Source organism: Lepidochelys olivacea (assembly GCF_965140295.1).
Source record: "Lepidochelys olivacea isolate rLepOli2 genome assembly, chromosome: 7".
Classification (NCBI taxonomy): domain Eukaryota; kingdom Metazoa; phylum Chordata; order Testudines; family Cheloniidae; genus Lepidochelys; species Lepidochelys olivacea.
Window position 1 is genome coordinate 78039987 of NC_140417.1, and position 23169 is coordinate 78063155.

The following is a 23169-nucleotide window of genomic DNA, read 5'->3' on the forward strand; positions in this document are numbered from 1 at the left end:
GTGCCAGGGATGAATTTGGTCCATTAATTCTATGGTGGTCATTAACATTTTAGTACTTGTGCCAAGTTGTTATAAATTGAGGAAACTTTTTTTTTTTAACACAGTGTTTTTTAAACAAGATATTAACACCTTGCCTCAAGGCTCCGTGTAGCTTAGGATTTGTGGAACTCAAAATGACGTCCCAACAGTGTACAAGAAGTCAGGATCAGCAAAACGGTTAAGATGAAAACACAAACTACAGTTATAAATTAAGGTGGGATAGTAAAGCACTAGCTGGCAGCCTGGCAGCAAAAGCTGAAGTCCAGCGAGTTCATCCCACACTCTGTGCTAGTCACTCATCTATGTTTATATGAGTAATGGAGCAGCTGGGGGAGGGGATTTGTAAGCACAGAGCAAATACTCCTAGTGCTCATTTTGTGTAAGACTGACATCCACACCAAGTCGAGACTTCCAGGGATGTAGTGTGCAGTCACATGCTGTAGCATTCATGAGTACAGATATAAATCAGACAGATGTTTGTCGACTGGAATGGGTAATAATTTCTTTATCTTTTTGTTTCATTGTGCATGTTAGCCTCAGAGGACAATTTCAGCATTGCTTCCTCTGGTACTTTTCAATAAGCAGAATGTGCTTCAGAGGATGTTTTACAGTGTGTCAGTGCTGAAACAAAAACGGAATTTTTTTGGACTTTTTGTTTTAAACCTAGGACTGCTATCTTTTTTTTTTCTTCTAAACAAACCAAAAATGACACTGTTGTTCAAAGTATAAAATCAAAGTAGCGCCCTTTACTGTGTTTGTAAACTGATTAAAATGTAAAATGTCCTGAAATCACTGGCTTACTATGTAACAAATGTAAGATTAGAAACCATTAGAAGACACTCAAGAGGTTTGTGGTGTTTAGATTTCTGACATTGTTATAATCATCCTTTGAAGTAATGAAAACAATGGTTACCTAGAAATTAAAGGTTTAAAGCAAATTATCTTCTCCAGTATAGTCATTAGTTAATGATTGTTTATCATTTTTAACGTTGCTGGAGTAGTCTAGTGACTTGGGCTGATTTAAATTTGAAAGCATATGCAGTACATTTTAAATATTGAACAAAGCATCTGCTTTGCCTTTTATTTCTGTATGTGGGTTATAAGTGGTCTTGTGCTATAATAATTGAAAGAGAAGTCTGATATTTTTTTCTCTTATATGACCTATATACTAGTTTTCTAAATATAGCTCAGAATGGCCAGGCTTTATTCAGTATGGTATTTCACAGCTATCTTACCAAAACATCTTAAGTATTGGATAAAACTGGAAGTCATTCATTTTAATTAAGATGTATCGTATCTAACTATTATGTTTTTATGAAACCATCAATCAATTACGTTAATACTTTTGTACTTTTAGAAATACTTTGGGTTTTTTCTTAATGAAAGAACTTTGATAGAAATAACATATTGTATTAAAACTCATTAGATTTGTTGGGAAGTTTAAGATTTCAAAACTCTTCTGAAGGACCAATATTTTCAAATATTTAAAACACCACTTAGTACTTACACTTTGGATAAAATAGATGCATTATGCTGATTAATGCAAAGTTCTGTGTCAGTGTTCTATTTTAGTCTTTTGATACCATGCAGAAATACTTGACTTTCTGGAAGTGTTCTTTGGAGCCAAATGCTTGACTTTATATTAATTAGATATGTTGAAATTTCATAGATACACCTTGAGAGATATGATGTAGAAATGTATAGTATATCAAGATGTAACCCATAGAGGATGAGAATGTCATAATGAGCCTTTCCTGTAGATAGATGTGTACATATCTGTGACTGATTTCATTGGAATGATTTATTATGCTTTCAGCAGTTAAAAATCTTGTATAAGAGAATGTGCTCAAATTGTTCTCAATTAATTTTCAGCGCCAAATCTTAAAGGCAGACCACGCAAAAAGAAGCCATGCCCACAGAGAAGAGATTCATTAAATGGTGTTAAAGATTCCAACAATAATTCTGAAAGCAAAGCTGTTGCCAAGGTAAATCATTTTGCAGTATTCTCTTAACTACACTTTTTTTTTTAACAATGTAGTCCTCTTTGTTTCCCAATAGACCGTCTCAAATTTAGACTATAATTTTTTCATGTAAGTAAGTGCAGATTCTTTTCAAGAAGTTGTATTTTTTACTTTAGACTGCCTCCACTTTAGAAGTTACTAACAGCAATAATCACCTAGAACCTAATCACTCAAAATCTAAGGCTATGGGCTTGCTGGGAAAAGGGCAGTGATTAAGCTTTTATGGCATCTAGTGCTAGTTTTCACATTCTGTGACACACAAAATAGTTTGTGACAGTATCTTCATATTAAAAATAAACCAGTAGAAGTAGTCTCACCATTACAGTGTAATTCTAAATATACATTTGAAGATAAACAGAGTCTGAAATGAGAGCTGCCTCTAAATAATGATTTCCAAGAAGCAAAAAAAGTATGTTAGAGGAGGAATGTTAAGGTTCTGATTTAAAAGGAAGGCAATGAAGGAAATTCAGAATGAAAGCTAAAAGTCTGGACTGGATCTTTAACACATGCTGTTGTGCCTAGACATTCCAGAGGTCTTGGGATAGTGTATGTTCTTATACAATGGGCTGGGGTACATAGCTACACATTGTTAGTGAAGGTTGCACTGTCAGTCTGTAATTTTACGTTTAATTCTTAGGCTTTTGTGGGTTTCAGTCCATCTGCTAACACTATTTTAAAACTAATTTTCTGTAGATTAATTAATTACTTTGTATTTTGTGTGTGTGTGTGTGTGTGTTTTAAATATGAGTTTGGTTTTCTCTTTTAAAAAAACATTCCACTAAAGGCTCCTTCAGGACATTTATGGCAAGTTAAATTTGAGAGCAAATTGTCAGGGTCAAGCTGTAAGATGCAAAGACAGAAAGTTAGAGAGGGACATACCAATAGACTCCTAACTATTTCAGCACGAATTCTGTCACCAGGATACTCTAAATATTGACCAAGTAGGTGTGCATAGATTTAATTTCCATGCCAACTCCTTGAGTTTTACATTTCAGCAAATTCTATGGATGGGCATCTGAAGGGAATTCCCATTGTTGTGAATATTTCTTTGGAAAATACAGTGAACCTCTACAGAGCCATCCAAGTTCTTTTTTGTTTTACATGCTTCATGTCCTGGGGCGATTACGGGGTTAAAGAGGTCAAGTGAAAGTGTTATATTCTCTATTACCCATAGGAGGGTAAATTAAATACCATCTCCCACTCCCCTGCTTTCAGTTATGTTAAAATCATGGCATAAATTGAGGACAGCAAAGAAATCCAAAGTTAATGATGAAACTGTGTCCTTAAGTCAGCATTACCCTCCTTTGTGTGCCCTGTTATGCCCAGACATCAATTAAAAGGAACTGGATCCTGATGTTTTGACTTTCAGGACCCTGAAAAATATGCTAGGACTTTGTCAGAACTTTATAGCTTCAGATATATACAAATTTGCAAAGCCTGCAATGAAAATATTCCAATTTGGCTAAATTCCCCATGCTTTGTGGGTTACATCGTTGTACTGCAAAGCACGTGATGGACTGCATTTTCGAAGCACCATTCAAGTAATTATAGTCTATGCTGTATACAATGTGTATGTAGGCAATTTTCTAAAACCCACCTTATCTGATTATCTCTATTCTATCAATGTGGACACTTTTACTCGTCAAACGTAAGACTATTTCATATAAGAAGAAATATCTACCTGTTTCTCTAGCCATACTGTGCTCATTACTGTGCAGACATTAGTAACATTCATTATCCTGTCCAATTGTATTTCATTGTAAATAATAAAAGTGTTAATGATATAGCCCCTGATGCTGAAAATCTTACATGCACCTGTAGTCCCACTGACTTCACTGGGACTCGTCACATGAATATGTGTTGCAGGACTGAGTGTATATTTTAAACTGGATGAGTTCCCAGCAAGTCAGAATGGCTCAAACACAGGCTTATTGAACTTCAAGCTGTTTGAGGCTTTATCTAGCACTTTGTGTCTTCTTTGTGGAAAGGGTTGAAACCAACCCAGTTTCTCACCCTTACTGCTGGATGCTTGGGTAACACAGATGCCATATTTGGATCCAAGTTGGGTTCCCCTGAAGATTTTCCCTTTTCTGTCCTAGGAAATTGGCCTATATCTAACAATAGCTGTCAATGGGTTCACCTAAACCAGTGTTGAAAATGGTTTAACTCCTAGTGTGGATGGGACAAAACCACTTTCAGTGTCAGTCACAATATTGTTTTTGGTAATGGTGTTGGAAATGGTTTTGTCTCATCTACACTTACATGTAACTAGTAGTTACACTGATGCAGGGCATCCCATTGTTGACTGCTGTTCTTAGCAAACAGACAGTTTCCTAGGGAATACGGCTTTTTCTGAGGGAAGTAGTGTGGCCTGTCAGTTCTCTCGTAGCTGGAGCCCCATAGGTGAGGTACATGGGAAAAGTGCTGGGATTTTGAACATTGAGGTTTTGATCCTGTCAGGATTATGTACAAGACCAGCTCAGACCACATAGTAATAACCACTTGCTAAACTTCATGTTCTTAGCTGTCACTGAGTGATTAAAAAGCTTTTAAAACCATTACGGCTCTAGTTTTCATTAAGCTTGTTTATCTTAACTATGAGCAAACAAGAGTGTGGACTTTTTCTATTACTTGACACACAAAGACATTTGATTTGGTTTCAGTTCGGAATAAATTCCAGTTCAGGCAGCCTTTTAAAAACTGAATTACAGCACTATATCAACCGTCCGGGGATTGAGAGTTCTGTACTGAGAAACCCATACCTCCACCAGGCAATGACCCTGCTCTTGCATTTGATCTTTGTGCTGCCCTTTTTGTCCACCTTATACCAACTCGGAGTATCCTTGGATTGAAAGATACAAGGGATAAAATCCTGGCCTCTGAAGTTTTCCAGTATAACTTCAATGGAGCCAGGATTTCATCCCAGGTGGGAAGAAATATCTCAAACTCTCTCTTTTATGAACAGTGGCCTAAACTCTCCCAAGAATCCTGAGACTTTAATATTTCATATGTCAGCCTTACTGGATAGACTTCCACAATTTTTAGTGGAACCTAACCACATCTGAAACTAAACCATCCTGTTTTCTTGGTGTTGTGCTGCCATAGAAGGTCCCATTCAACATCTGTAAAAATGGGTTATAAGATTTGTTAAAATGGTCTGATCTGCCAGTTCCAAGAGGTGGAAGGATTAATTTGTTAAACATGGAAATTGTTCCCTAAATTAATGTACTCATTACAACATCCCCTAGTGCAAATACTGAAATCAATTTCTCACTTCTTGTGGGTGGCAAGGGCTGGGAAATAAGTTTATGTTACCAGCATATGCTCTTCCAAAAGTCACAAGTGGTCTGGCACACTATCAGACCTGAAGAGTTATTCTTAGATCTCCAACGTTATCTAATTAAAATAATTTAATCTGGTTCTTTAGGGAACTGTGAGGTGCGTATGTGGCCTCTAGCAGAACAAAATGAGTGTAAGGTTTTATCCATGAGCGTTGTCCCCATTGTCAGTAATTGGAAGATCTCCTGTCACTTGCCATGAGTGACACATCCAGTGCTAGAGCATATAATAAAGACATGGATAGATGTTTCCAGAGTCGTCATAGAGAAACCTCCCCACTCCTTATACCCACTTCCTCTATCCTCAGCCTCGTCCTGTTGGCAGTGGACTGTCATTTTTGCCACAGGGGAATCAAGCTTTATTTTGGGTTGGGATTAGGCACCCAATTCCAATTGAAAGTCTCTTTGAAAATCCCAGTCTTCACTATAAAATTGAATAATCAGGAAAGGAGTTTAGAGTCTCTGAACACACTCAAAAACTAAATGATTTTCCCAGGGCCAACCATTATCAATCATGCAAATGAATTACTGTTAGCTGGTTCAATTGGGTTGGGATAACTTTCCCAGGGATCTGGAAAGTAACTGACAGTTTACTGGATCCAGATGGAGTGTGGTCTCAAATATAGTGAAGGGGATACATCAAAGTAAGTGTGGGGGGGATTGCACCTCAACTCACCTGGTATAAATGTGGTATGAGGAAATGTGTCAGATTTTTTAGAAAGAGATATGGGGCGACTATCCAGGGTGGCTATAATGAAAAGAAGTTAAATTCCTACAGAAGAAATTTAGAACTTTGGTTTTATAACAGAATCAGTAAGGCCCACTAGCAGAGTGCTGCAGAGAATGTGGCCAAGTAGGGCTCCCCCCATTTATTGTCTTTGTCCATCTCTTTATGCCTTCTGGGAAGTTAAAAAAAAAAAGTAGTCAACACTTTGCAAACTCCTATTAAACTGGATCCAAGATTGTGTTTAGAGCACTGGTTTTCAACCTTTTTTCATTTGCACACCCCAAAAAATTTTGGATGGAGGTATACGGACCACTTTGGAAATCTTAGACATAGCCCCATGGGTCGGTGGGCCACAGGTTGAAAACCACTGGTTTAGAGGGATAAGAATTTTGGGTCAGTTTCTGATCTTGGTTATGACAGTGTAAACATGGAGTAACTCCACTGACATTAGTGGAGTTATGCTGGATTTATACCAGTTTAATCAAGAACAGAATTTGGCTCTGTAGGTCCTAATTATTCAATGATCATTAATTCATATTGCCTGTCACATAAAGGTGACGTTCCAGAAACTAGGCTTATGCCTGGAACACTGAGAGTATGAAACACTGCAGCTTTTCTCAAGGGATCATCAAATCTGAGACTGCTTATGTGCTCTTCCTTGGCATTTTTGGCTCCTTTGAGTTCTGCAGACACTTTGACCTCCTGGCTCTGTGTAGTGAGGTGGAGGAAGCTGTGTATTACATAAAGATTCCCCACTTCCAATTTCTTTTTTTCATCCTATTTTCTTTATTCCCTCATGTCTACTAGAGAATAACTTCCCTTACCATTAATTTGCTTTTGTGTGAATAAGTCTTCTTCTGACTTATGATTTATGTGTAAGCCATCATTGCTTGCTTGTATCACCCTATTTTAAAATAAAACATATTGAAAATGGGCCGATGGACTTTTTTCTGCAAGCGTGTTTTGAAAATGAAAAATGCTCCCAGTCTGGGAATGTTTATTCCAAGTTTTATCCTCCAACAAATTTATGGCTCAATTTAAAAAATGTGGAAATTATTGAAATTATTATACTGGAAGGTCTAACTTAGCCCTCTGCAGAGCACTGATAATGATAATATAGTATAAAATTTGTATGGGGATGCCTTTGAATAATCTTCCAGGTAACCAGAGTAAAAAAAACCCAAGGGATTTGCGTTCCAAACAAAAAAAATAAGGGCCTGATCTAAAGCCCATTGAAGTTATTGAAAAGACTTCCATTAGTTTCACTGTGCTCTCAATGGGGCTTTGATCTTTGCAGAAGTCTCATCAAGTAAATATGACTAAAAGGCAAAACACAATATATTGCATCATAGGAAGAATATTTCTTCCTAACATCAGACCAGAGAATATTGAGAAATACTGTGAAAGCACCTAGATGAATGAATGGATGGATAAAATAAATAAATCTTTTAAGGGAAACCCAATTTTCTAATCCCAGTGATTCTTTGTTGTGGAGATGTAAGGCTCCAAAAGGCTATTCCATTGAAAACATCCCACAGAGATGTTTCTTCAAGAAGACAGAGACCATGTAGGGAACCTGCCACCAATTCCTTCCTCAGCCCATATAAGAAGAAGGAAGCATCCTGCCCTCAATCATTGTTTTAATGCTTTGGAAAAGAGACCTGCCCCTGCTTTTTAAAAAATGGTAGAAAAATGCAGAAGTGTTGGTAGGATAACTTCTTTTGACATAAGTAAAACATTTGATAATTTGACCCTTCTCTGGTTTCTTTTCTATTTCTACATGGTACTTGCCTTACACTCTTCAGCTTCAAAGCTCTTATTCCCAAAACACAGACATGTGTGTAAATTTCCCATTTTACAGGTGGGGAAACTGAGTCACAATAAGATTAAATAACCTAGCCCTGGCAACTCACAGCAACAGAGTGAATCAGTGCCAGTCGATCATTAAAATCCAAGGGTTCCTGACTCTCAGTCCAGTGTTTGTGCTACTAGTCCAGGGATTGGCAGCCTCTGGCCTGCGGCCCGCCAGGGAAAGCCGCTGGCGGGCTGGGCCAGTTTGTTTACCTGCAGCATCCGCTGGTTCAGCCAATCGCAGCTCCCACTGGCTGTGGTTCGCCGTCCCAGGCCAATGGGGGCTGTGGGAAGGGACGCGGGCCGAGGGATGTGCTGGCCGCCCTTCCCGCAGCCCCCATTCACCTGGGACGGTGAACCACGGCAAGTGGGAGCTGCAATCGGCTGAACCTGCGGCTGCTGCAGGTAAACAAACTGGCCCAGCCCACCAGCGACTTTCCCTGGAGGGCTGAGTGCCAAAGGTTGCCGATCCCTGTACTAGTCCATGCTGTTCCCTCCAGGCACTGAAATGAAATAATTTGTTTACAGTATCCCTTTTCCCTTTCTGAAGACACAAGGAAGATTTCCACCCGGGTTATGGAAACATCGGAAAGTCTCTTGTAATGCGTACCTATGTAGAAGGAACAGTTTGTTTCCAAAATAAATCATGTAACCATCATCATCCCCTCTAGCAGAGTATTTTTTTATTACTAGTATTTACTGTAAAAGTATTGATCACACATTATAAAATAACCAGATTGGCTAACTTCCAAAAATAGTTTTTAATGTTCCTTGTACTCTTCATTATCGAGATACATAAACTATTAGAGGATTGAAATTTAATTTATCGGCGGCAGTATTGTATCTGCATAAGGACTGCAGGATTAGTCTACTTCTTCTCTTGTTTTCCTTGTTTTCAGTACTGGAGAATTAACATGGTTCCATATTGTTTACTCCCTTATTAGCACACTAATATCGTTGGCTGGGTCAGCAGGCAAATGAGCAGTTTGGGGAATTGTGTATCTGGAGGCTACTGATGGTATACATGGGAAAAGGGAGAAAATGGCTCACATTAAATGGTCCCCTGATTCAACAAAGTATTCAATTTTGAGCACATGCTTAAGCCTTGTTGCCTTAGGTCCAAAATCATACAGAGCTGCCATTGCTGGGAATGGGACTTTTGACTGGATAAGGCCCGTCGGATTTGGCCTATATTTTGATGGGCCAGAAAAAAAGTTGTGGCCTTTATGAGCATGATGCTGTCAGGTGCTAAGCATGCCTGTGCAGTCCTGAGACCCGCACCTCCCACTGAAATCAGTAAGAGTTAAGGGTGCTCACTATCTCCCAGGAGCGCACAGCATCAAGCCCTAAAGGAGGGTGGTTATTCATCTTGCTGCTGTTTGAGTGTATGTGAGGGCTGGGAGCTCTCCGTGGAATAGTGATGGTGGGTAATAAAAATACAGATCTGGAGAGAACATTGCTGTTGGGTTACAACAGTTTTTTAAATGTGTGGCCATTTTAAAATGTTGTGAATAAGATTCAGAGCAAGGTAATATAAATAGCTTCCCCCTACCACCCTCAACTCAGTTGTGTGGTTTGGCCTTCATATTAAAAAACACATTTGTTAGGCGAGGGTGTGGGGGCAGTTTTTTGTTCATCTTTTAAATGCAAATTAAAGGTCAGCCAATTACCGAGATCTGATATGACATCTTTTTGTTTTCCAGGTAAAATGTGAGGCTAAGTCAGCTTTGCCCAAATCCAAAAGTAACAACAGCAACTGTAAAAAAGGCTCAAGTGAAGATAAATCAAAGGTTGCTGTAGGTGAAGAGTGCAGAGCTGATGAGCAGGTTTTCCTTGTGGCACTTTATAAATACATGAAAGAAAGGAAAACACCCATTGAACGAATACCCTATTTAGGTTTTAAGCAGAGTAAGTATAATTTTTATCAAATTTTGTTGATGTTTTAGAACTGTTTGGCTTCTTTGTAGAAAACATGCAAACACTGAGACTATTTTAAAACCTTTTTGGTTTTGTGACTGTGTTTATATTTACACATTTTCCAGTCCAGACATTTTACTGTCTCTTACTTCTAGATTTGCATCTCTTCCTTCTGGGGCAGTTGCTGCAGGATATTTATAGGTTTAAATCCACTGATTATGACTAGAAATAGGCATGCTGAAAACTCTCTAGTTTTCTGTTTTGTAAATCTGCAGTGTCTGTAATGCCTTTCTTCTGAGTTAATAATGTGACGTACATTTATTGTGCCCAGATGTTCTTTATGAAAAGACAGATATTAAAGGGAGACATTTAAAGGCGGTCAAGAAAGGCAGAAAAGGGATCATATTTTTAAGCCTAAAAATTTGTTTATAGGCAATAAATTACTGACTTCAGAGACTATAAAAATAGACTGTATCTGTTTAACACAGAATACAATGTTTAGAATTGCTTTGGCATGTACAGTTTTTAGTGACACAATTTGTAAAGCAATTGTAGGTGGAGAAGATGCAGTTGTAACTAAATTCAGCATAAATATTGCATAGTAAGTAGGGCTGTTTCAGAGTTTACAACAAAGCTGTACCTGGGAGATATGTATGTGTGTGTGTAAAAATAAGTGTGTGTGTGTACACACACATTATATATACAGTATGTATGTATATATTGTCTATCGATTGAATGGTACTTAAATTACTTTAAAGGGAGAAATCCATGGTTTGAAATATTATTTACTTGAACTTATCTCCAAAGATTAAAACCATGTGTTATTTTGATGAAGAATGTCAAACCTGTATGTTTTACATAACAATTTACATACCTAATAGCAATTGGCACTGATTGCAACAGACCTCTAGCAGCCATTATAAACGTATATAACTCTGAGTGATTACAATGTTTTGGCTGCTTGAAATAGAAGTAAAATTAATGTACTATGAACAGCTTTGTTGCATTATGCATTGATTCAGATTAAATCAAGGCCTAAACTAAGCTCTTGTTAGCTTTGAAATTGCACAATGAGACTTTCTGAACGTTTTATGTGGAGGAGTGCTTTTTTATTTTCATATTATCCCACACACCCCAAACCAGGAGATACTGTAGGTTCAAATGATAAGAAAGGCCATTATTTCCAAAATACCCAGGTCTGTGGTAGAATCATACAATAATATTTAGCTGAACTGTATAGGGTTGCTTGACATACATTACAGTGGATGGGCCTAGTCCTGCAAGCACTTAAGCGAGTAAATGTACTCCTGTGAGAAAATTTACTCGTGTGTGTAAGTGTTTGCAGGACTGGGGTCTATATTTGTCTGACATGATATGTGTAAATATTGCTAATATAAATAGGTTAGAGGGGAGAAACCAGTATGTACACTACAACAGAGAATTCCCCTGTGGGTGAACAAATTCTGTCCTCTTTGATCTGCATTACTGCTGACTCTGGCTTGATATATTTGTATGAATGCCACTGGGAGTCACTATGTTTTGCTGAAATCCTGTATAGGTCTTTAATACAGGATCACCATCAGTTACCCTTCTATCAATTAAAGATACATAAATAAATGAAAGAACTAGCAAATCACATTATGGCCCCTGATCAGCTGTGGAGTACGGGCCAGGTGGGAGGCAGTCATGTGGAAAGAGGCACTATGCAGGAGGGAGTGCAAAGAAGAGTGGCTCTTGCTAGGCCATATTGAAGGTGTTTCCTCTGTCCCCTCTCACCACTACCACCATCACCATGTAGCCCTGCCAAGGCTTGATAGTGCACAAAAGGCAAGGCAGGACCACCACAACTCTGAAGTAAGAAATATAGTGGTAATTCTATCTTGTCTCCACCTTTGAGCTTGCCAGCACTTGCAACCAAATTATGGCTGTCTATTGTACATGTGTGCTGATGTGCTAGGACAAATACCATGCCTGTGTATTCTCCCTCCATTAGTGCATTCTCACATGGCCCTACAGTGTATTGATTATGGAGGTACTTATCTGAGCTGCAGTACATATAAGATATTGTTGTTTAGTGAATGGCTGCTCTATATCACGTGGGCTGAAGCTCTTACTGATAACTAAAACTGTTTTTAAAAAATAATAGCCTTTGTGCTAGTTTTTACCGGCAGAGTTATGGGAACATGTAAAATGCAGCTATTATACTGTGTTTCTTATTAGAAAAGTAGAATAAACTCCGTAACTCTGTCTAAATGTAATTTTCACTCCTGTAGACATATCTAAATGTGTTCCTTCACATGTTATTTTTTAAAAGATATAATAAGGAGTAACTGTCACTCTTCAAATTATGTACATACCTTTTGTAAATTGTTTCTCAAGAGCTTTTTCAGGGTTTGTGAACATTTTTTTCTATTTTGCTTTAAAATAATTGTTTAATTTACATTTCTTTGAAATAAGTTGGTTAATGGAATGCTTATCTAAATACTTATTGTCCCTCTAACAGTTAACCTTTGGACTATGTTTCAAGCTGCTCAAAAACTGGGAGGATATGAAACAGTAAGTGTTTAAGTAACTTAAATGGAATAATTGTGCAATCTAACTTTCCCCTGTTAGAAAAAAATGTAAAAGCAAACAATCATTTACTGCATTTTAGAATAGCTGTACACATTGTGGGTTTATTGGGCCATTTTTGGAAATGGTCCCAATTAGTTCCAGGTTTGGCAAAATTGTAAACTTGTCGTAAAAACTACAAGTGGAAAACATATGTAACTCTTCCCTGTCAAGGAAATTAGTTGGGTCTGTAATTTTTTCCCATGTTGAGAAAGGGCTATTATTGTACAACAAGCCAAGATTGCATAAAAGAAATTTCGCTTGGCAACATCCCTGACATCTGTTCATGTCTAATATGGGAAATGTATTAAAGGCTTTCAAAAGTAATCAGTATTGCCATTAAGGGATAGTATGTTGCAGTATCTTCTCCTTTTTGCTAGTGTAAAAGGCCTTTATTAGACAAGGGTCAGTACCACATAAACAGGAAGTTATCAAAGTAATTCAGAAAAGTCTCTGACGCTTTTTATCAACTAACCATATCTGACAAGAGCAGTTTATTTTTAGCTCACAGGAAAATTTGATGGCCATGGATTTTAGAGCATGTATTTTGAACTAATAAAATATTAGAGCAAAAAACTTAGATTTAAATCTTGAAATGAGAAGAAAGAGCTGCATTAATACGCATGTAGAGATGACATCTGTAATAAAAACCAATTGACATAGGAAGATGTCGTCATTGGAAATATTTTCTTTACACACAATGATCTGATTAAGTTGTGCAGTTCCTGCTGCAGTTGGTTGGGGGAAATTATTTTTGCTTTGTTTACGAAGTAATCTGGGATGTATCTGTACTGTTGAGAAATGACACAAAATCAAGAAACTCAAACTGATTTGAGCCAAAATGTAATAAACACTGTTTCTTTCCATGCAATAAAGCATATTGTTCTATTAATTAATATCATCGCTATACTGGGGCGAGTGTGGTGGAGATTTTGTGAAACCAAAGTATCTAGTGTTCGTAATAGAGATATTTGATTTGGTTTTTACAATTTAGCTTCCTTTCATTAATCTACATGTAACATCTTTATTAAATGCACCCAGATGTGTGTATGTTCCTGTGTATATGTGTACAAATAGCTACCATAGATATACATCTACAGTAATTATGAGCTATGAGTAATTGCACCAAGTTGTAAAATGTGCTGAAGGTAAGGACTGAAAACTTGAACCTGATCCAGAAAACTCAAGAGAAGGCAGTGAAGAGATTTGAATATGAGAGTGACATGTTCAGAATGCTTAGGGAGGCAGATAATTTGCACAGCAATGTTTTGGATATACTTGCAGGGAATGAGGATAGAAGCAGGGAAGGCCAGCATGGAGGAGTTTGCAGTAGGATAAGCAAGACATAAATCTGGGTTTTAGTGCCAGAATGAGAGAGGAAAGGATGGAATTTAGGCATGTTTAACAAGGTGGACTGGCAGGATTTGGGGAAATTCTGAACGTGTGGAGAGGAGGGAAGGAGTTGACTAGGAACCCAAGAGTGTGAGCCTGGGTGACAGGTAAAATAGTGAGATTATCATCAGTAATGAAAAGGTGCAAGGGGAATGAGGGTCTGAGGGGAAATATGAGGTGTATCACTGTTCAATAGAAATTAGTGACAGTACATCCCTCTCTCAAACCTCTTGTCCTTTTTCATTAATAGATGTCTTCAAATGATGAGGGCATTCCTCATTTCCAGGAGAACAGGCTTATTGGGATTATTCAACTGAAACGTAAATGGTAGTATGTGCTGATCACAAAAGATGTGTAAGCACATAAGTAGGGTAGTTTGCAACTGGGTGTGCAAAATGAATATAATTTTTACACCAGTTTGATATTCTGATATTTGATTTAGCTCTGGCATAATCTAGAATAACTCCCATTGAAGCTAGTGGGCCTGATCCACTCTTTTTGAAATCAGTGAGACTTATACTTTCTTACAGCAGAACTGAAGAACTGTCTTACTCTGGGACAGATGAGGATGGTTTGGGCATAAATTAAATTTTGTATGTAGTGGGGGATACTGCTTTAGCTGTACCTCTTCCTCTTCCTCCTACTACACTTCTTCCTCTGTCCAAACCCTCAGCGACTACAGTACAGTCATAATCCTGAATGCTAAATTGGAGACTGTTAGAGTGTTTTGTCCCTTTCACCCACTTTCACTCATTTTCTGACCCATTCACACCCTACTCACCACCATGGAATTTAAGAAAGTGCAATTAACTGTTTGTGCTATTGTGTGCATTGATGAGAGATAAAAAAGGCCCCACGGGGCTAGAATGGGATGTTTGGCAATATTTATTCCAGAATCATGGATAGACCTATTCATTCCCAAGTGTACAATTTCAAGCAACTTAGTGATAGTGTCGTCTATTAAGGACCAGATTCTGCCACCGATGTGCACACAGAGTATTCTAGTATGCAAATAAACCCATGGGCACTGATAGGACTATCTGCATGGCAGGGACCTATTCAATGTAAAGAGTGGCAGAATTTGTCCTTAAATAAAGTATAAATAGATCTAAATTAAATCTATCCTCTATTCTGATTATTATGTAGTCCACTTGAATTTATTTATTTTTGTTGGTCACCTTTAAATGTTCCCAAACTTCTGGTGTTAGTTTGAGATAGTGGGATTATTTCAGGCTAGCCATTCACATCTCCAGTTTTGCCACAATCACACACATAGGAAGAAATCTATGACCCAAATGGTGTTGAGCATGTGTCCCCTCCACTGTAGTCAATGGGAGCTCTGAGTGTTCAAAAATCAAAAATTCTGAAAATCAGGCCAAATGGAGCCTTCAGAGTAAATGATTGTAGAGGTTGGATGAAATAATTATTCTCCATGGCTTTCTGTGCTGCGAGTAGCTTCTGTTCACCTTTCTCTTGGGGGGCAATAAGAGCTAGCTACATTCCTACTGGAAACTTTCTTTTGCCTGGAAATAGGGGTTTTCTTGTCATAAGAAAAGAACACTTAGACATATATAGATATGGGCGTGGTTTAGGGTAGCATGCATTTTGCAAACAGAAAGCAAATATAGGTGTGATTAAAATTACCCATTTGCACTTACAATGGCAAGTTGCCTGACTGCTATTGACTAGTATGTGCAGATACTTTTTAATTGAAATAGCTGTAAAGTTTACATTCTCACATTCGGTGGAATAATTAAAGCTGACAGATTTTATGTTCCCCACCCCATCCTGCCTATCCCGGCATGCAAACTCTTTTAAAGAGTCCTAAAAGTGGTTACACACATTTATTGGTAAAGCAGAGATAGAACAGTTGGCTGGAGTTAACTGATGTGGTTCGGGTCTCACATTCACTTAACATCAGTGTAAGCCCATTGAGCCTGATTCTGATCTCGTGCTGGTGTAAAACCAGCATAACACCATGTATTTTGCTAGTATCAGGTCATTATCAGTCCCAATGTGTCGTTTATGTTTGTGCTTCTGCTAAAGATTCTCAGTTTATTTGTAGTGAAGGGTCGGAACATTTCTGTAATATCGGTCACCAGTGCCATATAACTCTCACTGGCTCATAGTACAGGCTAAATAAAAAAACAAAGGCTTGGCTAGTTCCTCACAAAATGGAGCCATCTCTTTTGAAACCCATGGGGGATCCACTTCCCTTCAAGTAAGCATTTCGGTTAGCTGCTGAAATTGACATCTACCATAGTAATACAGTAAAAGCTGTTTTATCTGGCACTTTACCAAACAGAAAGCTCTAGAAACTGGCATTTCTGATATCTCATTAAAAGTCCGGTTGGAGCGGGGCCGGCAGACTTCCTGCCTGGCTCCCCGGAAGTGGCGACATGTCCTTGCTGTTGCTAGGCGGGGGAATGGCCAAGGTGGTTCCATGCGCTGCCCCAGCCCCGAGCGCTGGCTCCGTCCAGCCAATGGGAGCTGTGGGGGTGGAGCCTGCAGGCAGAGGCGGTGTGCACAGCTGCCTAGCTGCAACTCCACCTAGGAGCTGAGGGACATGTGGCTGCTTGCGAGGAGCTGCCTGAGGTGAGTGCCACCTGGATCTAGCACCCCAAAACCCCTCCTGCACCCCAACCCCCTGCCCCAAGCCCCCTCCCCGACCCAAACTCCCTCCCAGAGCACGTGCCGCACACCCCCTCCTGCACCCCAGCCCTGAGCCCCTTCTCGCACCCAAGCTCCCTCCCTTGATTGGTAAGTATAACTCTTAGTTAATCAGAGTTTTTGACGAACTGGCACCCCCCATTCCCGCAACATGCCGAATAACAAAGCTTTTACTGTAGCAAAGTACTTTGCATAGTGCTTCCCACCTTAGGACCTTAAAGCACTTTACAAACATAAATGAACTAAAGCCTCACAACACCCCTGAGAGAAAGATAAAATGATTCAGTTTCTATTGAATTAAATGCCACTGTAGCTGTACTACCTTGGACTGTGATCTTGTCACTCTTCCTAAGCTAATCCGGGTCAGGCTGGAGCAGTTCATAGATGGGAGACTTCCAGGGAAATTGAAGTGCTGAAGGAGCTATTTTTGGTGAATCAGGAAGTGACACCTTTCCCTCTGAGTCAGCATTAGAGCAATACATCAGCATATTTAAAGGAGACACCATGGGGCTGGATGTACTAACATACAGATGGGATGTAGGCACCTAAATTGCTTTTTCAAATGGGACTTAGCCTAAGTAGCCTAGGAGCTTCTGACAATGTTACCCAAGATCCTAAGGCATCAATCACCAGTATTCTGGCTAAACCAGTGTACATAATTTCACAGAATCATAGAAAATATCAGGGTTGGAAAGGACCTCAGGAGGTCATCTAATCTAACCCCCTGCTCAAAGCAGGACCAATCCCCAATTTTTGCCCCAGATCCCTAAATGGCCCCCTCAAGGATTGAGCTCACAACCCTGGGTTTAGCAGGCCAATGCTCAAACAACTGAGCTATCCCTCCCATTAATTAATCTGTCCTGAATTAGTTGTGATACTCTTCTTTACTCTGTGCCCTAACTGTCGCATAGTATTGCTACGTGCTATTAAACTATTGCCACCTTTCATCCCAAAGATGCCTATACAGCAGTGGGATGCAAAGCCATACATATATGTACATGTTTTGTGCAAAATCAGTGTCTAAAGGGCTTTGAGATACTTCTTGGAGGAAAGGTGCCATACAAACATGGGGTCAGCATCATGGCCGTTAAATCATTGTTAGGTATGCAGCATGAAATAAACAAATGCTAAACTTTGTGAGAGAGCGAGAGCTGGTGATGGGGATTATTGTGCAAATAACTTTTAAAATGTTTTAAAGCCAAAGCATCAGTTAAAAGCTTTTCTATAAGCAGTCCTCTCCTTTTATTTATAATGTTATTGCTTTTAATTTTGTCAGCCTATGGCTGACATAGTAATGTGTAACTGATCATTGCTTGCCTTTGTTTTTATGATATCTGAATCTGACTTCACGCATCTGCATAGACCCATCTCTTGTTTAATTTTAAATTCTGTTGGCCAAGAATTATGTCATGGAGTTTTGGAAAGCTAGAGGTCCTGGAATGGAGCACAGGAACTAACATTATTATTATTAGCCCATGAAAGCTTATGCTCAAATAAATTTGTTAGTCTCTAAGGTTCCACAAGTACTCCTATTATTTTAGTAAGTTTCATAGTCCGTGTACGCCAAACGTACCGCCTTTGTGTTAGGTAGCTAACAGTAGGTATTGCAGGTAGGAAACTGCAGAGAGTTCATTTTCTTTAGCACCCTAGGATTTAAACCCTAAAATATTTTCTATGATTACCACAGAGATTAGGTCTGAAGTGCCTGAAAAGTAGCCCTCTGTGTGTTCAGTCCTGTAAGGTGCTCAGCATGGAAGGTATACAGCCACACACAACAGTGCTCAGCGCTTTTCAGGACACACTTACATCTTTGCACATGCACAACCTTGCATGCATATATCAGGCCATTTATGTAAGAAACTCAAGCATCCAAAAAGAGGACACGGAATGTGTTTTGAAAATTAGTGTTTTAACTTAACTACGTAAAGGCACATTATAATGAATGGAGCCACATGGTTGTAAATGAGCTTGGAATGATAGAATGGAGCAAATGTCTGGAGAGTTCTGAAAAGCACTTTGGAACTAAATACAGCACTGGTGAGAAAAGCCACTGCAGGTGAAGGTGAGGGTGACATGTGATGCAACTTCCTTGAAATGTAGTGGCGATTTGGGTATTTCAAGCATTCTGGCTTTAGGAGCAAAGTTTATCAAGAGCACTGACAGAAGCATAGACAATGGACAAACAAGAAATTTCACCCAGCAGGGTAGTTTCAGCCTTTGAAGCATTCAATATTAAAGCAAGTCTGTACAAGTGGCACTCAGGAAAGTTAAACCAAATTAACGAAAGGTGTGAATTTAGTGCTCGAGTTAAAGGCCATCAAACCCCATGTGGACACTCTCATCTAGTAGCCTGAGTTAGCTTTAGTGAATCCCCTTCAAACATTGTTGCCACTTCCCTTCAGAATGAGAGCATCCACATGGGTTTAATATGCTTTAACTAATGCCCTAATGTAGATATCCCCTTAGTCAAGAATACATTTAACATTTTTTCCAAGTCAGGACACTATTTGTATTGACCTAGCTTGACTAATCATTGTGTAGTATATACTGCAGCTGGATAACAACAGTGGAAAAACCATTACCAAACAGCGCCTTTCCCATGTTACACTAGGATGTCCGTCACTGAAGGCAGATGTGAGTGACTTCAATTAAAGAAGGACCAAAGGAAGCTTTGATGTTGACCTGGACAATATTAATGTTAAATTTGAATGATCATACCCTGAATGACAGTAGCTATAGCTTCTGTTTGGTAAAGTTTTCACAATCTAGTATTTTGTTCAGGTTGGGTAAGGAAATTATAATCACATTTTTGGGCCTTTTTGAAATGTATTAATCATAACAACTGGACTTTTCAAGCACAAGAGGTACTCGGTGCCATGCTGTGTACACTACATCAGCACTTTAAATTTAGCCCTGACATAAGAAGGCACAACCCCATTGATTTCAGTGGCGTACTGACCTTTACAGCAGGTTGAATTTGTAGTAGAAATAAATAATTTAATGACCATGTTTTGTAAATAATAATATTTGTATTAGTATAGATGAGACAGAAATCTATAAAGCATATTCTACTACTTTAAAGAAATTGTTACATTTCAGTTTTAGGGTTAAATTTTCAAGGGTGATAAAGTGATTTAGGGGCTTAATTACCATTGCCTTCAGATGAGACTTATGCTCCTAAGTGCTCAAATCACTTTTGAAAATGGACCTTAGGCTTCTAAGTCACTTAGGCACTTTTGAAAATGGAAGCTCTAATCTTTTTGTTGCTCACTCTTACCTTCTGCTTTAACTTACAATTTATAAATAGTATAAATATTCCCAGCCAAACAAGCATTGCCGCCCCCACAGACACACCCCAATCCTTTGATTCAGCTGAGCTGTGCTTGGCTCAGGACACAAGATGGGGTCAATGGTGATTTTATACACCTTTGCATTCCACTAATCCCTGGGGCTGCTGGAGGCCTATGGACTGCTCTAATTTACAGCCCCCTGCAACAACCCCCATCATGCCACTGTAGTACACAGGGATCACCTTCCTCCAACTCGTCCACAGCACACTCCTATGCTTTGAGAACTAGAAATGGCCAGCAACACTATCCAGAGATGCTTCTATAGCAGGAAAATCCAGAGCTAGCAGCTTGGCTGGGTTTAAGATGGTTTTGTGCTCGTCAAGTGGTGCAAAACAGCTTTATCAGAGCCAAGCATTTGCCCCATCGAGTCAGATCCTGCTCATATTGAAGCCAATGGCAAAACTCCTGTTGAGTTCACCGGAAGTAAGAGCAAGCTCTTAACAAACAGTTAATTACGGAAGAAGAATCCATTCATGCTCACATGCTCGCATCACTATGGGGTTAAACTCGTGACTTCAGCTTTTTTTGAGCTGTGAGTTTAACCCCATGGTTATGATAGACAGTAGTGATAAATAGATACTACGGTGGTGAGGTGATGTAAGAAACTGAACGAAATACACTTGGGACCAAACTGTGACCTCAGTGGAGGGTATGACTCCTATTTAAATCATCCATTTAACCAAAATTTGTCCCTTAATTGCGATATATCACATCTTATTCCCCTCTTGCTTGCAGACTTTGTGGGGGTTAAGGAAGAAGGAAATGAAAAGAGTGAATGCAGTCATTTCTTTATGTAAAACAAAAAGGTTGGATGAAGATTGCAGCTAAATATTGAATTTTCCCCAATATATGCATTAAATACTTTCACATAAGTTTCTGTGACAAGCTCAAGCTACTGATGAATAAAGTATCGTAGCATTTTGATTTTACCTGCAGCTAGAAGTAGGTGACAGTTATTTCTAATGAGAACGAGACAAATGATAAACGTCAGAAACCTTCACAGAAATTATTACATTACCAAATAACATATCTCCGGCTATCCTTTTGTTTTCAGAGCATATTTTCTGCAAAGGAAGGATCTCCTTTTATGCAAAGCAGAAGAAGGCACCATTTCGCCTGTAATATTTAACCACCATACTAATCTCTTCTTCTTTAGATTAAAATTATAGGCCCCAGATTGCAAGTTATGATATTTGTTTTCTTCTGATTGCTGTCTTTAGCTCCTAAGTGAACTCTATTGACAGCTCTGTGGGTAACTTTGAAGAAGCCTCTGGGTCTGAATATATTAAGCTCCACAGCATTCCAAAGCAAATGACAAAATTCCCCCACAATTGTCTCAATCTTTTCCCCACAATTTCCCACTGGCCCTCTTTATGAGCTGCATGGAGAAGAGAGTGATCTGTTATGTTTGTCCTATTCCTGTTTTTCTTCCTGGTTTAAATATAGCAGAATATATAAAATAACGAGGTGGTATTCAGAAACAATTCTTTTGCCAGGTCTTCCATCTGTTATTCTGCAGAATCCTAATTTTTGTACAAAAAACAAAACCATGGAATGCAACTCAATATGTTAGAAGATGTTTATTTTCTTCGACTTAGTCCAATAAAATACATAGCTCAAATATTAATACTGGAGCAAGTTAAGATTTCATTACCATTTGATCTATATATTTTACTGACATAAATGGATAAAAATAAACAGCTTGTAACATATAGAGTTACAGCCTATGCTTTTGTGGATTTAGGGAGTCTGTGGTGGATTTGGATTTTGCAACAGATTTATTTTCTCTAATTCAGTTAAAATAACTACATAATCATTATTTGTGGTTAGTTCTAGGTTCATTTTCATAATGTACCACGGGATTTGTCTGCATAACTTCTGATGGTAATGACCCTATATTGATTGAGATTCTTTATTGCAAGACTGAATTGCTAGTGATTTGACAATGAACTAGTGGTAAACTCCATTTTAGAAAAAAGAAAACAGATTAATATAATGTAATCTTACCAAAAAAGCATAGGAACACTATACATTCTGCGAGGGCTTTTATGGTATTTGTATTTCATGCTGTTCTGAAAGTACCACACATGCATTTGTTGCTGTGAACTCAAATGCTGTAGAATCTGTAAAGATGCAAGATTAAATTTTCCATTGCCATTTTTACAGATAACAGCCCGTCGACAATGGAAACATATTTATGATGAATTAGGTGGTAACCCTGGAAGCACAAGTGCTGCTACATGTACTCGCAGACATTATGAAAGGTAAGATAACTAATATGAAATGCTTGTTTAATAAAGAAAAAATTAATTTGGAGAGCCTTCAAAGCATTCTGTAAAGAATGAGAGAGAGAGAGAGAGCTCTCTTAAAGGCATAGTAAATATTCTTCCAACAATGTAGTCCTATAATCCACTGTAATTTAAACCAGAGTGTGTGTGTCTCCAATGGCAAAACAAACAACGCACACATCTGATTGCTTTTTGCTTCATACCTACATTTTACCATAGCATTTCTAGTAGAGAAGCTGCAAAATTGAACAAAACATATTAAAGAGAAAATACTAAATGACAACTAATTGAGTCTACCATTTGTATTCAGAAATTTTCAGGAATACAAATTAGGCGAGTTGTCAAGATCCAAAATAATGGGGTTGCCCGCATTGTTGGATGCTGTTAATATTGAAGGTCATGCAAAGCACTGCATTTCTATTCCTCGGTACTTTCTTCTCTCTTCCTTGCATAGAAGCTGCTGCCAACACTCTGTTTTTCTTTGCAGCCAGTGTTGCTGGTTAGAATTGCAGATTTCTTGTTCTTCCAATGTAGATGATAACTTCCAGGGCTTAGGAAGCCAACACACATTAAATAAAATACTGTTGGAATTTTTTGAAAGGCATTCTTTTTTATACAGTTACTATTAATCAAGTGTGTGTGTGTATTCAAGTTCAAATAAGGGAAATCTGACCTCATGTTCCAGGTTATGAAGCGGCTGCCTGTGGAGGTCAGGAGGAAAGCATTTGGTTTTGCCCATGCAAAGCATTGCATAATTAAGCTATATGCAGCATGAGTTCTGCACCTTACTGTAGAGCATTAGATATTGGACATACTGCTGGATACAATAACATAACTGATGGGGGGAATTGCTAATCTTAAATTCCAACATCGGTACCCCCAACATAAGGCCCTTTGGTCCATTATGAAGAAGCTACTTCGCCATCACAAAAGTTAGAGTTAGAAACGTTCTGGAATCCAACCCAA

The 23169-nt window shown here is 38.6% G+C and overlaps 1 protein-coding gene across 2 annotated transcripts in view; it reads left to right on the forward strand.

Annotated features, from left to right (window-relative positions):
- ARID5B (AT-rich interaction domain 5B) overlaps positions 1-23169 on the forward strand; it is a 145566-nt gene that overhangs the window by 98859 nt on the left and 23538 nt on the right. The window contains exons 1-5 of one of the 2 annotated variants that reach the window (XM_084633785.1): positions 401-532; positions 1912-2024; positions 9680-9884; positions 12397-12449; positions 22082-22179. In XM_084633785.1, coding sequence (XP_084489911.1) covers positions 529-532; positions 1912-2024; positions 9680-9884; positions 12397-12449; positions 22082-22179 — 473 coding nt within the window. In that variant the 5' untranslated portion in view covers positions 401-528. Of the gene's footprint in view, positions 1-400; positions 533-1911; positions 2025-9679; positions 9885-12396; positions 12450-22081; positions 22180-23169 lie in introns of those variants that run through there. The other variant, XM_084633784.1, reaches the window with a different exon arrangement.